At 37.3% G+C, this 15,277-nt stretch overlaps 1 protein-coding gene across 3 annotated transcripts in view; it reads right to left on the reverse strand.

Moving 5' to 3' along the window:
- Window positions 1-311: 311 nt before the first annotated feature.
- LOC138326998 (nuclear factor related to kappa-B-binding protein-like) overlaps window positions 312-15,277 on the reverse strand; it is a 56,390-nt gene continuing 41,424 nt past the window's right edge. For all 3 annotated transcript variants that reach the window (XM_069272958.1, XM_069272957.1, XM_069272959.1), the window contains 2 exons: window positions 7,335-7,658; window positions 312-1,772 (listed from right to left, as the gene is read on the reverse strand). In XM_069272958.1, coding sequence (XP_069129059.1) covers window positions 1,291-1,772; window positions 7,335-7,658 — 806 coding nt within the window. In that variant the 3' untranslated portion in view covers window positions 312-1,290. The remainder of the gene's footprint in view (window positions 1,773-7,334; window positions 7,659-15,277) is intronic.

Consider the following 15,277-nt stretch of genomic DNA (forward strand, 5'->3'; position numbering starts at 1 on the left):
AACTCTAGGACAAGTAGCGATTTATAGGATTTACCTCTATTACCCCTATTGGGCCCCGCCCCTCCTGCCCCCTGGGGGGTCAGAGCCAAAATTTATACAAGTTCTGTTCCCCTTCCCCCAAGGATGTTTCTGGCCAAATTTGGTTACAATCCATCCAGAACTCTATGACTAGTAGCGATTTAAATGAAATGTTGACGGACGGACGACGACGACGGACGGACGACGGACGGACGGACGGACGGACGGACGGACGACGGACGGACGACGGACGCCGTGCCATGACATAAGCTCACCGGCCCTTCGGGCCAGGTCAATTATATAAAAATTCAAAAGGTACCACATTAGGTCAACCCGAGATCAACATTATTGTTGCTATATCAATGTACATTGAATAATAGTATAAAGAAAAAAAAAGAAACTTATCTTTTTCACTGTAAAAATACAGATATTTACAACAGTGGTAGTACAATGTATTTTTTCTTTTTCTCTCAATAGTCGTACCATATTCGCCGTAATAAGCTCCCCTTTTCTGGAGAAAGAGTTTAAGTAGCATATTAGCCACCCATCCCATAAATTTTACAATATTCCACAAATGTGTGATGCTGATAACATCAGCATTGCATCCCATAATACATAAATTTGCGAGACTTCCACTTATGAATCACATCGTAATAATGTATGAGTTAAAATATGGCCGACTCTTTTTAGAGGTTTTTCATTCACAACTTACTTTGTTATAATTTTAAAACGCCCTGGCGCTAATTACAGCGAATATGGTAAGTGTGGTCAGTAAAACAATCAATTCAGAAATTGTTTGTAGGGCAAAGACTTGATCTTTCTCTGTTGAAGTAAGAAACCAACGTATGTACTGTAAACATTCCTCAGCACATCATCAGTGTTTCAGTCAGGTAGGGTGATGAGAAAATTATGAGTTCAAAGATTTAAAATTTACTTTTGTTGAAACAATTGTCAGCAGAGAAATGTAGTGTTTTTTTTAAAGTAGTTGCTTTCTGTCCTTGTAAAAGATATAACCTAGTATTCTATAAATAGTCATTATTATGGACAGCTGAGTGACCTCTGTCTGACCAATAAATAGGTACAACAGTAATCGCATTAGTTTTACCTCACAATAAACATACCATTTCTTTGCTTTCAATTACTTATTTTAACTTACAAATGTCACAACATTGTTCCAGTCAGATATATTGAAGTCTTTAGTTTACATAAACGCTAAACTTGTATATTTGAAAAATAAATTCAGTTGACAATGAACACAGACTACTACATATGTCATGACTTGGCGTCAGTGTTGGGCACTTCAGTTGAGCTGGTAGCTAAGGCTGTCCGCGGACTACTCTCTCCAACCGGGTTCACCGCCACTGCCCCAGGGCGACCCGCCGTCTGTACCATGTTTAATTTGTTAACAGTCTGTAACATCCCTACCCCCTGGGCAGGAATCCCCTGTCCTCCTGCCAGTTTCAGCCCTGTAGGCGGGGCAATGATACGGGCATACACAGCACCAGTTTGACCTTTGCCCTTCTGTGAGGCCTTGGTTTGGGCCTTGGTTGGGTTGGGTATAATCTGTCCCGAGGGCAGCACTGTGGCCTGTGTGGCCTGGTTATCAGACATCTGAGGCTGTGAGATTAGGATGGTGGCCTGACCTGGTTTTAGTCCCGCCTGCTGCCCCAGCACCGTCCGTACCACCTGGATATTCTGGCCTTGTTTAGGGTTCGCCCCACTCATTATCTGTAGTGGCTTTCCTCCAGAGAAACCTGACACAGAAAACAAGGTAGTCATCCAACCATTATATCAAAACTGGATCCTGACAACAATATCATAACTGGATCCTGACAACAATATCAGAACTGGATCCTGACAACAATATCATAACTGGATCCTGACAACAATATCAGAAGTGGATCCTGACAACAATATCAGAAGTGGATCCTGACAACAATATCAGAAGTGGATCCTCATAACAATATCATAACTGGATCCTGACAACAATATCAGAACTGGATCCTCATAACAATATCAGAACTGGATCCTGACAACAATATCAGAACTGGATCCTGACAACAATATCAGAACTGGATCCTCATAACAATATCAGAACTGGATCCTCATAACAATATCATAACTGGATCCTGACAACAATATCAGAACTGGATCCTGACAACAATATCAGAACTGGATCCTCATAACAATATCAGAACTGGATCCTGACACATGGTTCGTACAGATTTTCAAACCAAAATTCCAGCACTTTTCAAGCACTTTTCCAGCACCTTTTCTAGATTTTCAAGCACTACTTTTTTCTTCTACATTGGACTCGAAATCAGAATTTTCAGAAAACATGCCTACAATTTTGCAAGCAATTTGTTAGTACAATTTTGTCAGAGTAATTAGATTCAATTACACATTCTTATCAAACAACAAAGTCATCCCAAGTAATGTCTGATTACTGAAATTATGATAAATTGATTGATAACAGAGCTTTTGTCAGTGTTCTGGGAGCATGAAGTTTCAATTCCAGCACTTTTCAAGGATTTAAAGAAAAATTCCAGCACTTTTCCAGCACTGACCCAAAATTCAAGCACTTTTCCAGCACTGACCCCAAATTCCAGCACTTTTCATCTTCTGTATGAACCATGTGACAACAATATCAGAACTGGATCCTGACAACAATATCAGAACTGGATCCTGACAACAATATCAGAACTGGATCCTCATAACAATATCAAAACTGGATCCTGACAACAATATCAGAACTGGATCCTGACAACAATATCAGAACTGGATCCTGACAACAATATCAGAACTGGATCCTGACAACAATATCAGAACTGGATCCTGACAACAATATCAGAACTGGATCCTGACAACAATATCAGAACTGGATCCTCATAACAATATCAGAACTGGATCCTCATAACAATATCAGAACTGGATCCTGACAACAATATCAGAACTGGATCCTCATAACAATATCAAAACTGGATCCGGACAACAATATCAGAACTGGATCCTGACAACAATAACAGAACTGGATCCTCATAACAATATCAGAACTGGATCCTGACAACAATATCAGAACTGGATCCTGACAACAATATCAGAACTGGATCCTGACAACAATATCAGAACTGGATCCTCATAACAATATCAGAACTGGATCCTGACAACAATATCAGAACTGGATCCTCATAACAATATCAGAACTGGATCCTGACAACAATATCAGAACTGGATCCTGACAATCCTGACAACAATATCAGAACTGGATCCTGACAACAATATCAGAACTGGATCCTGACAACAATATCAGAACTGGATCCTGACAACAATATCAGAACTGGATCCTCATAACAATATCAGAACTGGATCCTGACAACAATATCAGAACTGGATCCTGACAATCCTGACAACAATATCAGAACTGGATCCTGACAACAATATCAGAACTGGATCCTGACAACAATATCAGACTGGATCAGAACTGGATCCTGACAACAATATCAGAACTGGATCCTCATAACAATATCAGAACTGGATCCTCATAACAATATCAGAACTGGATCCTGACAACAATATCAGAACTGGATCCTGACAACAATATCAGAACTGGATCCTCATAACAATATCAGAACTGGATCCTGACAACAATAACAGAACTGGATCCTCATAACAATATCAAAACTGGATCCTCATAACAATATCAGAACTGGATCCTGACAACAATATCAGAACTGGATCCTGACAACAATATCAGAACTGGATCCTGACAACAATATCAGAACTGGATCCTGACAACAATATCAGAACTGGATCCTGACAACAATATCAGAACTGGATCCTGACAACAATATCAGAACTGGATCCTGACAACAATATCAGAACTGGATCCCATAACAATATCAGAACTGGATCCTGAACAATAACTATGAACTGGATCCTGACAACAATATCAGAACTGGATCCTGACAACAATATCAGAACTGGATCCTGACAACAATATCAGAACTGGATCCTGACAACAATATCAGAACTGGATCCTGACAACAATATCAGAACTGGATCCTGACAACAATATCAGAACTGGATCCTGACAACAATATCAGAACTGGATCCTGACAACAATATCAGAACTGGATCCTGACAATCCTGGACAACAATATCAGAACTGGATCCTGACAACAATATCAGAACTGGATCCTGACAACAATATCAGAACTGGATCTCAACAATATCAGAACTGGATCCTGACAACAATATCAGAACTGGATCCTGACAACAATATCAGAACTGGATCCTGACAACAATATCAGAACTGGATCCTCAACAATATCAGAACTGGATCTAAACAATATCAGAACTGGATCCTGACAACAATATCAGATACTGGATCCAACAATATCAGAACTGGATCCTGACAACAATATCAGAACTGGATCCTCATAACAATATCAGAACTGGATCCTGACAACAATATCAGAACTGGATCCTGACAACAATATCAGAACTGGATCCTGACAACAATATCAGAACTGGATCCTCATAACAATATCAGAACTGGATCCTGACAACAATATCAGAACTGGATCCTGACAACAATATCAGAACTGGATCCTGACAACAATATCAGAACTGGATCCTCATAACAATATCAGAACTGGATCCTGACAACAATATCAGAACTGGATCCTGACAACAATATCAGAACTGGATCCTGACAACAATATCAGAACTGGATCCTGACAACAATATCAGAACTGGATCCTGACAACAATATCAGAACTGGATCCTGACAACAATATCAGAACTGGATCCTGACAACAATATCAGAACTGGATCCTGACAACAATATCAGAACTGGATCCTGACAACAATATCAGAACTGGATCCTCATAACAATATCAGAACTGGATCCTGACAACAATATCAGAACTGGATCCTGACAACAATATCAGAACTGGATCCTGACAACAATATCAGAACTGGATCCTGACAACAATATCAGAACTGGATCCTCATAACAATATCAGAACTGGATCCTGACAACAATATCAGAACTGGATCCTGACAACAATATCAGAACTGGATCCTGACAACAATATCAGAACTGGATCCTGACAACAATATCAGAACTGGATCCTCATAACAATATCAGAACTGGATCCTGACAACAATATCAGAACTGGATCCTCATAACAATATCAGAACTGGATCCTGACAACAATATCAGAACTGGATCCTGACAACAATATCAGAACTGGATCCTGACAACAATATCAGAACTGGATCCTGACAACAATATCAGAACTGGATCCTGACAACAATTCATCAGAACTGGATCCTCAAACAATATCAGAACTGGATCCTGACAACAATATCAGAACTGGATCCTGACAACAATATCAGAACTGGATCCTGAAACAATATCAGAACTGGATCTGACAACAATATCAGAACTGGATCCTGAAACAATATCAGAACTGGATCCTGACAACAATATCAGAACTGGATCCTGACAACAATATCAGAACTGGATCCTCAACAATATCAGAACTGGACAATAAAACTGAACAACAATATCAGAACTGGATCCTCATAACAATATCAGAACTGGATCCTGACAACAATATCAGAACTGGATCCTGACAACAATATCAGAACTGGATCCTGACAACAATATCAGAACTGGATCCTGACAACAATATCAGAACTGGATCCTGACAACAATATCAGAACTGGATCCTGACAACAATATCAGAACTGGATCCTGACAACAATATCAGAACTGGATCCTGACAACAATATCAGAACTGGATCCTAAACAATATCAAATATCACAATATCAGAACTGGATCCTGACAACAATATCAGAACTGGATCCTGCAACAATATCAGAACTGGATCCTGACAACAATATCAGAACTGGATCCTGACAACATATCAGAACTGGATCATAACAATATCAGAACTGGATCCTGACAACAATATCAGAACTGGGATCAATGGATCTGACAACAATATCAGAACTGGATCCTGACAACAATATCAGACTGGATCCTCATAACAATATCAGAACTGGATCCTGACAAATATCAAACTGGATCCTGACAACAATATCAGAACTGGACAAACAATATCAAACTGGATCCTGAAACAATATCAAACGAACAACAATATCAGAACTGGATCCTGACAACAATATCAGAACTGGATCCTCATAACAATATCAAACTGGATCCTGACAACAATATCAAAACTGGATCCTGACAACAATATCAGAACTGGATCCTGAAACAATATCAAAACTGGATCCAAACAATATCAAAACTGGATCCTGACAACAATATCAGAACTGGATAACAATATCAAAACTGGATCCTGACAACAATATCAGAACTGGATCCTGACAACAATATCAGAACTGGATCCTCATAACAATATCAGAACTGGATCCTGACAACAATATCAGAACTGGATCCTGACAACAATATCAGAACTGGATCCTGACAACAATATCAGAACTGGATCCTGACAACAATATCAGAACTGGATCCTGACAACAATATCAAAACTGGATCCTGACAACAATATCAGAACTGGATCCTGACAACAATATCAGAACTGGATCCTGACAACAATATCAGAACTGGATCCTGACAACAATATCAGAACTGGATCCTGACAACAATATCAAAACTGGATCCTGACAACAATATCAGAACTGGATCCTGACAACAATATCAGAACTGGATCCTGACAACAATATCAGAACTGGATCCTGACAACAATATCAGAACTGGATCCTGACAACAATATCAGAACTGGATCCTGACAACAATATCAGAACTGGATCCTGACAACAATATCAGAACTGGATCCTGACAACAATATCAGAACTGGATCCTGACAACAATATCAGAACTGGATCCTGACAACAATATCAGAACTGGATCCTGACAACAATATCAGAACTGGATCCTGACAACAATATCAGAACTGGATCCTGACAACAATATCAGAACTGGATCCTGACAACAATATCAGAACTGGATCCTGACAACAATATCAGAACTGGATCCTGACAACAATATCAGAACTGGATCCTGATAACAAAGATTCATTAGGGATGAAATTTAGGATAACATCATATAACTGTGAAAGAAGTAAAATTTACTGTTATAAGATGTGGTTATAAACATTAGATGCTACATTTCAGATAGTAGGACATGTCATATTTAATTTAAAGTTCACTTTATATTTATGTGCTGTTAAATGTAAACTTGTCATGCTCTGTTGGTCGTCTAATCAGTTTTCCTTACTTGGAGTGAGAGTTGCATTGTTACTGGTAAGTCCGCCTGAAGACTGCTGGACTATGAACTGAGGTAAGAGACCAGCCTGACCCGCAGTGACCACTTTGGCCTGAGTGGACGCTGGCATGCCTCCTGGACGCAGTGTGATGCTGCCGTGAGGAAGCTGAGTGACCACTATGCCTCCCTGTCCAGGTGTGACCACCTTAGGCTGACTGACCATCTGTACCATGGCCTGAGAGCCGGCTGGAGAGGCTGTGTTGACCGCTGAAGGCGTGGTCATACGAGAGTTTGAGGTCACTGTGGTAGGACTTCCCACGGAGGACTCTGAGGTAGCTGCCAACAAGAATATCAGTATTCGCATCAGAACCACAAATTATTTTTTAAGTACATGTACATAAAATAAACATGTATGCTTACTCAGCATAACATTTGCCCCTTAATCCCTGTAATGATTTCTTTTGGGAAATTTCAAGTTTAGGAATTTCTTTAAAGTTGTAAAGAAATGATGAAACACTGCTAGTTTTGTATGAAGTTGATTTTCTGAATCTTACTGAAGTAGACAATACCTGTCTGTGTCCGCTGCAAGGCGAGACATTCTATACTATCATTTTAGCGAGGAGAGACATTCTTTACTATCATTTTAGCGAGGAGAGACATTCTTTACTATCATTTTAATTCTGTATCTATATAAATGACGATAAGCCTATAAACCTACCTGTAGGTGTACGCTGCGAGGCGAGACATTCTCTACTAATAACGATAATCACACAAGCCTATACCTGTAGGAAATAAACTTACCTGTAGGTGTACGTGGCTTGGCGAGATATTCTCTACTATCATTTTAATTCTGTATCTATATAAATAACGATAATCACACAAGGCTATACCTGTAGGATATAAACTTACCTGTAGGTGTACGCTGCGAGGCGAGACATTCTCTACTATCATTTTAATTCTATATCTATATAAATAACGATAATAACACAAGGCTATACCTGTAGGATATAAACTTACCTGTAGGTGTACGCTGGGAGGCGAGACATTCTCTACTATCATTTTAATTCTGTATCTATATAAATAACGATAATCAAACAAGGCTATACCTGTAGGATATAAACTTACCTGTAGGTGTACGCTGGGAGGCGAGACATTCTCTACTATCATTTTAATTCTGTATCTATATAAATAACGATAATCACACAAGGCTATACCTGTAGGATATAAACTTACCTGTAGGTGTACGCTGGGAGGCGAGACATTCTCTACTATCATTTTAATTCTGTATCTATATAAATAACGATAATCACACAAGGCTATACCTGTAGGATATAAACTTACCTGTAGGTGTACACTGGGAGGCGAGACATTCTCTACTATCATTTTAGTTCTGTATCTATATAAATAACGATAATCACACAAGCCTATACCTGTAGGATATAAACTTACCTGTAGGTGTACACTGGGAGGCGAGACATTCTCTACTATCATTTTAATTCTGTATCTATATAAATAACGATAATCAAACAAGGCTATACCTGTAGGATATAAACTTACCTGTAGGTGTACGCTGGGAGGCGAGACATTCTCTACTATCATTTTAATTCTGTATCTATATAAATAACGATAATCACACAAGCCTATACCTGTAGGATATAAACTTACCTGTAGGTGTACGCTGCGAGGCGAGACATTCTCTACTATCATTTTAATTCTATATCTATATAAATAACGATAATCACACAAGCCTATACCTGTAGGATATATAAACTTACCTGTAGGTGTACACTGGGAGGCGAGACATTCTCTACTATCATTTTAATTCTGTATCTATATAAATAATGATAATCACACAAGCCTATACCTGTAGGATATAAACTTACCTGTAGGTGTACGCTGCGAGGCGAGACATTCTCTACTATCATTTTAATTCTATATCTATATAAATAACGATAATCACACAAGCCTATACCTGTAGGATATAAACTTACCTGTAGGTGTACGCTGGGAGGCGAGACATTCTCTACTATCATTTTAATTTCTGTATCTATATAAATAACGATAATCACACAAGGCTATACCTGTAGGATATAAACTTACCTGTAGGTGTACACTGCGAGGCGAGACATTCTCTACTATCATTTTAGTTCTGTATCTATATAAATAACGATAATCACACAAGGCTATACCTGTAGGATATAAACTTACCTGTAGGTGTACGTGGCTTGGCGAGATATTCTCTACTATCATTTTAATTCTGTATCTATATAAATAACGATAATCACACAAGGCTATACCTGTAGGATATAAACTTACCTGTAGGTGTACGTGGCTTGGCGAGATATTCTCTACTATCATTTTAATTCTGTATCTATATAAATGACAATAATCACACAAGGCTATACCTGTAGGATATAAACTTACCTGTAGGTGTACACTGCGAGGCGAGACATTCTCTACTATCATTTTAATTCTGTATCTATATAAATAACGATAATCACACAAGGCTATACCTGTAGGATATAAACTTACCTGTAGGTGTACACTGGGAGGCGAGATATTCTCTACTATCATTTTAATTCTGTATCTATATAAATAACGATAATCACACAAGGCTATACCTGTAGGATATAAACTTACCTGTAGGTGTACGTGGCTTGGCGAGATATTCTCTACTATCATTTTAATTCTGTATCTATATAAATGACAATAATCACACAAGGCTATACCTGTAGGATATAAACTTACCTGTAGGTGTACACTGCGAGGCGAGACATTCTCTACTATCATTTTAATTCTGTATCTATATAAATAACGATAATCACACAAGGCTATACCTGTAGGATATAAACTTACCTGTAGGTGTACACTGGGAGGCGAGACATTCTCTACTATCATTTTAATTCTGTATCTATATAAATAACGATAATCACACAAGGCTATACCTGTAGGATATAAACTTACCTGTAGGTGTACACTGCGAGGCAAGACATTCTCTACTATCATTTTAGTTCTGTATCTATATAAATAACGATAATCACACAAGGCTATACCTGTAGGATATAAACTTACCTGTAGGTGTACACTGGGAGGCGAGACATTCTCTACTATCATTTTAATTCTGTATCTATATAAATAACGATAATCACACAAGGCTATACCTGTAGGATATAAACTTACCTGTAGGTGTACACTGGGAGGCGAGACATTCTCTACTATCATTTTAATTCTATATCTATATAAATAACGATAATCACACAAGCCTATACCTGTAGGATATAAACTTACCTGTAGGTGTACGCTGGGAGGCGAGACATTCTCTACTATCATTTTAATTCTGTATCTATATAAATAACGATAATCACACAAGGCTATACCTGTAGGATATAAACTTACCTGTAGGTGTACGCTGGGAGGCGAGACATTCTCTACTATCATTTTAATTCTATATCTATATAAATAACGATAACCACACAAGGCTATACCTGTAGGATATAAACTTACCTGTAGGTGTACACTGGGAGGCGAGATATTCTCTACTATCATTTTAATTCTGTATCTATATAAATAACGATAATCACACAAGGCTATACCTGTAGGATATAAACTTACCTGTAGGTGTACACTGCGAGGCGAGACATTCTCTACTATCATTTTAGTTCTGTATCTATATAAATAACGATAATCACACAAGGCTATACCTGTAGGATATAAACTTACCTGTAGGTGTACGCTGGGAGGCGAGACATTCTCTACTATCATTTTAATTCTGTATCTATATAAATAACGATAATCACACAAGGCTATACCTGTAGGATATAAACTTACCTGTAGGTGTACACTGGGAGGCGAGACATTCTCTACTATCATTTTAGTTCTGTATCTATATAAATAACGATAATCACACAAGCCTATACCTGTAGGATATAAACTTACCTGTAGGTGTACACTGGGAGGCGAGACATTCTCTACTATCATTTTAATTCTGTATCTATATAAATAACGATAATCAAACAAGGCTATACCTGTAGGATATAAACTTACCTGTAGGTGTACGCTGGGAGGCGAGACATTCTCTACTATCATTTTAATTCTGTATCTATATAAATAACGATAATCACACAAGCCTATACCTGTAGGATATAAACTTACCTGTAGGTGTACGCTGCGAGGCGAGACATTCTCTACTATCATTTTAATTCTATATCTATATAAATAACGATAATCACACAAGCCTATACCTGTAGGATATAAACTTACCTGTAGGTGTACACTGGGAGGCGAGACATTCTCTACTATCATTTTAATTCTGTATCTATATAAATAATGATAATCACACAAGCCTATACCTGTAGGATATAAACTTACCTGTAGGTGTACGCTGCGAGGCGAGACATTCTCTACTATCATTTTAATTCTATATCTATATAAATAACGATAATCACACAAGCCTATACCTGTAGGATATAAACTTACCTGTAGGTGTACGCTGGGAGGCGAGACATTCTCTACTATCATTTTAATTCTGTATCTATATAAATAACGATAATCACACAAGGCTATACCTGTAGGATATAAACTTACCTGTAGGTGTACACTGCGAGGCGAGACATTCTCTACTATCATTTTAGTTCTGTATCTATATAAATAACGATAATCACACAAGGCTATACCTGTAGGATATAAACTTACCTGTAGGTGTACGTGGCTTGGCGAGATATTCTCTACTATCATTTTAATTCTGTATCTATATAAATAACGATAATCACACAAGGCTATACCTGTAGGATATAAACTTACCTGTAGGTGTACGTGGCTTGGCGAGATATTCTCTACTATCATTTTAATTCTGTATCTATATAAATGACAATAATCACACAAGGCTATACCTGTAGGATATAAACTTACCTGTAGGTGTACACTGCGAGGCGAGACATTCTCTACTATCATTTTAATTCTGTATCTATATAAATAACGATAATCACACAAGGCTATACCTGTAGGATATAAACTTACCTGTAGGTGTACACTGGGAGGCGAGATATTCTCTACTATCATTTTAATTCTGTATCTATATAAATAACGATAATCACACAAGGCTATACCTGTAGGATATAAACTTACCTGTAGGTGTACGTGGCTTGGCGAGATATTCTCTACTATCATTTTAATTCTGTATCTATATAAATGACAATAATCACACAAGGCTATACCTGTAGGATATAAACTTACCTGTAGGTGTACACTGCGAGGCGAGACATTCTCTACTATCATTTTAATTCTGTATCTATATAAATAACGATAATCACACAAGGCTATACCTGTAGGATATAAACTTACCTGTAGGTGTACACTGCGAGGCAAGACATTCTCTACTATCATTTTAGTTCTGTATCTATATAAATAACGATAATCACACAAGGCTATACCTGTAGGATATAAACTTACCTGTAGGTGTACACTGGGAGGCGAGACATTCTCTACTATCATTTTAATTCTGTATCTATATAAATAACGATAATCACACAAGGCTATACCTGTAGGATATAAACTTACCTGTAGGTGTACACTGGGAGGCGAGACATTCTCTACTATCATTTTAATTCTATATCTATATAAATAACGATAATCACACAAGCCTATACCTGTAGGATATAAACTTACCTGTAGGTGTACGCTGGGAGGCGAGAGACATTCTCTACTATCATTTTAATTCTGTATCTATATAAATAACGATAATCACACAAGCCTATACCTGTAGGATATAAACTTACCTGTAGGTGTACGCTGGGAGGCGAGACATTCTCTACTATCATTTTAATTCTATATCTATATAAATAACGATAACCACACAAGGCTATACCTGTAGGATATAAACTTACCTGTAGGTGTACACTGGGAGGCGAGATATTCTCTACTATCATTTTAATTCTGTATCTATATAAATAACGATAATCACACAAGGCTATACCTGTAGGATATAAACTTACCTGTAGGTGTACACTGCGAGGCGAGACATTCTCTACTATCATTTTAGTTCTGTATCTATATAAATAACGATAATCACACAAGGCTATACCTGTAGGATATAAACTTACCTGTAGGTGTACACTGGGAGGCGAGACATTCTCTACTAATAACGATAATCACACAAGGCTATACCTGTAGGATATAAACTTACCTGTAGGTGTACACTGCGAGGCGAGACATTCTCTACTATCATTTTAATTCTGTATCTATATAAATAACGATAATCACACAAGCCTATACCTGTAGGATATAAACTTACCTGAGACACAGGTAATTGTTGCACAATTTAAAACGCTCCTTTTTAACATTAATAAAATGGAACCTGATATAACAAATACCTTTATAAACAAAGGTTCTCGAATTATAAATATTACTCTGTGCCAGCTCAGAAATTCCTCTAGCAATCTAAATTCTGACCTATTTCGCGATCATTTGAGAGATTCTCCAATTTGTTCTTGTGGCCTTGGTAATGAAACAGCCGAACACTATCTTTTCATATGTCCTTTATTTAATGAACAAAGATCATCACTCAGAACCAAAATACATAACTCTAATATCCCCCACTCGCATTTTAACGCAAAAACTCTACTGCATGGCTGTGACAATTGTGATGAAGAAAAAAATACATATTTATTGCAATGCATATCAGAATATATATCTGAAACTAAAAGATTTTTTTAGATTTTTCTACTATGATAGGTTGGGGAGATACACTAATAATAATATTTATTCATAATGTAATGTTAAATGTTAAAATATTTTGTTGATAATTGTACTATACCGGATTTGTTTGGAGATGGCTAATATAGGCTTTGCCTGTTGCCAAATTCATTTGCATATTATTTGCAATGAAATTTGTTGAAATGAAAAATGAAACTTACCTGTAGGTGTACACTGGGAGGCGAGACATTCTCTACTATCATTTTAATTCTGTATCTATATAAATAACGATAATCACACAAGGCTATACCTGTAGGATATAAACTTACCTGTAGGTGTACACTGCGAGGCGAGACATTCTCTACTATCATTTTAATTCTGTATCTATATAAATAACGATAATCACACAAGCCTATACCTGTAGGATATAAACTTACCTGTAGGTGTACGCTGGGAGGCGAGACATTCTCTACTATCATTTTAATTCTGTATCTATATAAATAACGATAATCACACAAGCCTATACCTGTAGGATATAAACTTACCTGTAGGTGTACGCTGGGAGGCGAGACATTCTCTACTATCATTTTAATTCTGTATCTATATAAATAACAATAATCACACAAGGCTATACCTGTAGGATATAAACTTACCTGTAGGTGTACGCTGCGAGGCGAGACATTCTCTACTATCATTTTAATTCTGTATCTATATAAATAACGATAATCACACAAGGCTATACCTGTAGGATATAAACTTACCTGTAGGTGTACACTGGGAGGCGAGACATTCTCTACTATCATTTTAATTCTATATCTATATAAATAACGATAATCACACAAGGCTATACCTGTAGGATATAAACTTACCTGTAGGTGTACGCTGGGAGGCGAGACATTCTCTACTATCATTTTAATTCTGTATCTATATAAATAACGATAATCACACAAGCCTATACCTGTAGGATATAAACTTACCTGTAGGTGTACGCTGGGAGGCGAGACATTCTCTACTATCATTTTAATTCTGTATCTATATAAATAACGATAATCACACAAGGCTATACCTGTAGGATATAAACTTACCTGTAGGTGTACACTGGGAGGCGAGACATTCTCTACTATCATTTTAATTCTATATCTATATAAATGAAAATAATCACACAAGCCTATACCTGTAGGATATAACCTACCTGTAGGTGTACACTGGGAGGCGAGATATTCTCTACTATCATTTTAATTCTGTATCTATATAAATAACGATAA

Source organism: Argopecten irradians, chromosome 7 (genome assembly GCF_041381155.1).
Source record: "Argopecten irradians isolate NY chromosome 7, Ai_NY, whole genome shotgun sequence".
Classification (NCBI taxonomy): Eukaryota; Metazoa; Mollusca; class Bivalvia; order Pectinida; family Pectinidae; genus Argopecten; species Argopecten irradians.